Source organism: Pundamilia nyererei, unplaced genomic scaffold (genome assembly GCF_000239375.1).
Source record: "Pundamilia nyererei isolate P.nyererei 1_Seehausen unplaced genomic scaffold, PunNye1.0 scaffold00008, whole genome shotgun sequence".
In the NCBI taxonomy this organism is placed as follows: Eukaryota; Metazoa; Chordata; class Actinopteri; order Cichliformes; family Cichlidae; genus Pundamilia; species Pundamilia nyererei.
The window spans coordinates 3,780,490-3,782,353 of NW_005187409.1; the positions used below are offsets into that span (position 1 = coordinate 3,780,490).

Sequence of the window (1,864 nt, forward strand, 5' to 3'; positions counted from 1 at the left end):
GTCTAGATTATCCTATACCGCACTCCCCCAAATTAAAGTTGACTTACTTTTTGTAATAGTGAGCTTGATATTGACACAAAAAATTATTATCGTGATCACCATTATAGGTTTACTTGAGCAACCCCGCCTTGAATATGTTCTGACTATATTGAAGATTAAAGAGCACAGCATAGTATGTGAAGCTATTTGTTATTCTTGTACATACATGAATAGAAATACACCTAAACTAAATCAGATTCATGAATAGAGTAGATTTCAATACGTAAGTGTGTGCTGGAGACAATGTGTTGAATAAAGCCTGTTTGAAATTCAGCCTCGACTTACTCTTGAGTGCTCTATGTCTTGGAAATCAACATCATTCACTGAAAGAACCTGGTCTCCCTCCTGTAGCCCTGCTCTGTGGGCGTCTGAATCTGGGACCACCTGCCAGCACACAGAAATGATTTAAATTGATTAAAAATAGGCAAACAAATAGTCAGCAGCACAGCAAGAAAAAAAAAACCCACATTAATAACCAGGGCTGTGCACGCACCTTGGATATAAAGATCCCTAACTGTGAAGCTTTCCCACCACGGATATTGAAGCCCAGCTGCGCTCCTGGAGGCTTCTTCAACACAATGGTGCGAGGCAGAAACTGTGTGAGCTCATTGTTATAGTCAGGATGATGAACCCGCTAAAAATGAACCAAGAGAAGAAGAACAGCCAGCAATATTTAGCTTCTTTAAGTTTGCTTCTTCTGCCTTAAAAACAATGTGATAAGAGTCAAGCATCATATTCAACATATTCAGCATGACCTGTTTGGAAAATAAGCAGATCAGCAACAACAACAAAAAAGGTATTTCCTTTGGGATAATAAAATCTAAATAAAAACATTCACAAAAAATATCCACCCATTTGCTTTCTGTAGCACATTTAATAATATTGCACAGTCCTGACCTTTGCAGTCAGGCGCAAACACCTCTTTGCTTGTCAGATTTCCAAACGCATATAAGACAGGCTTCATGAACTCACTGAAACCCAAACACTAACTGAAAAAAAGAAGTTAAAGGCGCCAACTACGAAACCATGACAGACAGAAAAGCCTCAAGGAGACAAGGACTGTGCATGCACCTGCAGGTTACAACCTGTATGTGACCACCTATCACATTAAATTAGGCAGCCCCATTCCTTGGCCTGGAAGATGCCATTAAAAGCTACAAAAAGCAGTAGCAAGAAAAAAAACTCCAAGAATCTTTGTGACTCTCAGATAAACTTAATAGTATTCAGTAAAATTACCAGTAGATATTTTAGGTACAGCGCTGTGAAAAAGTATTTGCCACTTCCTGATTTCTTTTTCCCCCCATAATTGTGACACCTTCATATTTTAGAACATGAAACAATTTTTAACATGCAACAGCTACTGAAAGATAACCCAAGCACAAAATGCATATCTGATTATGATGTCATATATCAAAAAGGCCCTGTGTGAAAAAGTAGATACCTCCTAAACCCAATAACTGGTTGTGCCACCCCTGGCAGCAAGAAGTGCAATTAAGTGTTTACGATAACTGGCAATGGGTCTTTCACATTACTGTAAAGGAACTTTGACTCACTCTTGCACTCTTTGTGGACCACTCAGAGTTAGACTTGCTGGAGTGTTTCATCATCTTACTAAATAACCCAAGTTTGCTCTAGCAGGGACACAGACTAATGGCTGTTCATTCTCTCAGGGTTCTCTGGTGGAGAGAAGAATTCATGGTTCTATCAATTACAGTACATCGTTTAGCTCCTGAAGCAGCAAAGCAGCCTCAGACATTTACACTACCACCACTATGTTTGACTGTTGGTATGATGTGCTTTTTATGAAATGATTTGCTAGTTTATG

The 1,864-nt window shown here is 39.1% G+C and overlaps 1 protein-coding gene across 2 annotated transcripts in view; it reads right to left on the reverse strand.

Moving 5' to 3' along the window:
• Positions 1 to 1,864, reverse strand: part of pdzd11 (PDZ domain containing 11) — a 7,175-nt gene that overhangs the window by 3,756 nt on the left and 1,555 nt on the right. For both annotated transcript variants that reach the window (XM_005723000.1, XM_005723001.2), the window contains exons 3-4: positions 533 to 673; positions 325 to 423 (exon numbers count right to left, since the gene is read on the reverse strand). In XM_005723000.1, the coding sequence (XP_005723057.1) occupies positions 325 to 423; positions 533 to 673 (240 nt within the window). The remainder of the gene's footprint in view (positions 1 to 324; positions 424 to 532; positions 674 to 1,864) is intronic.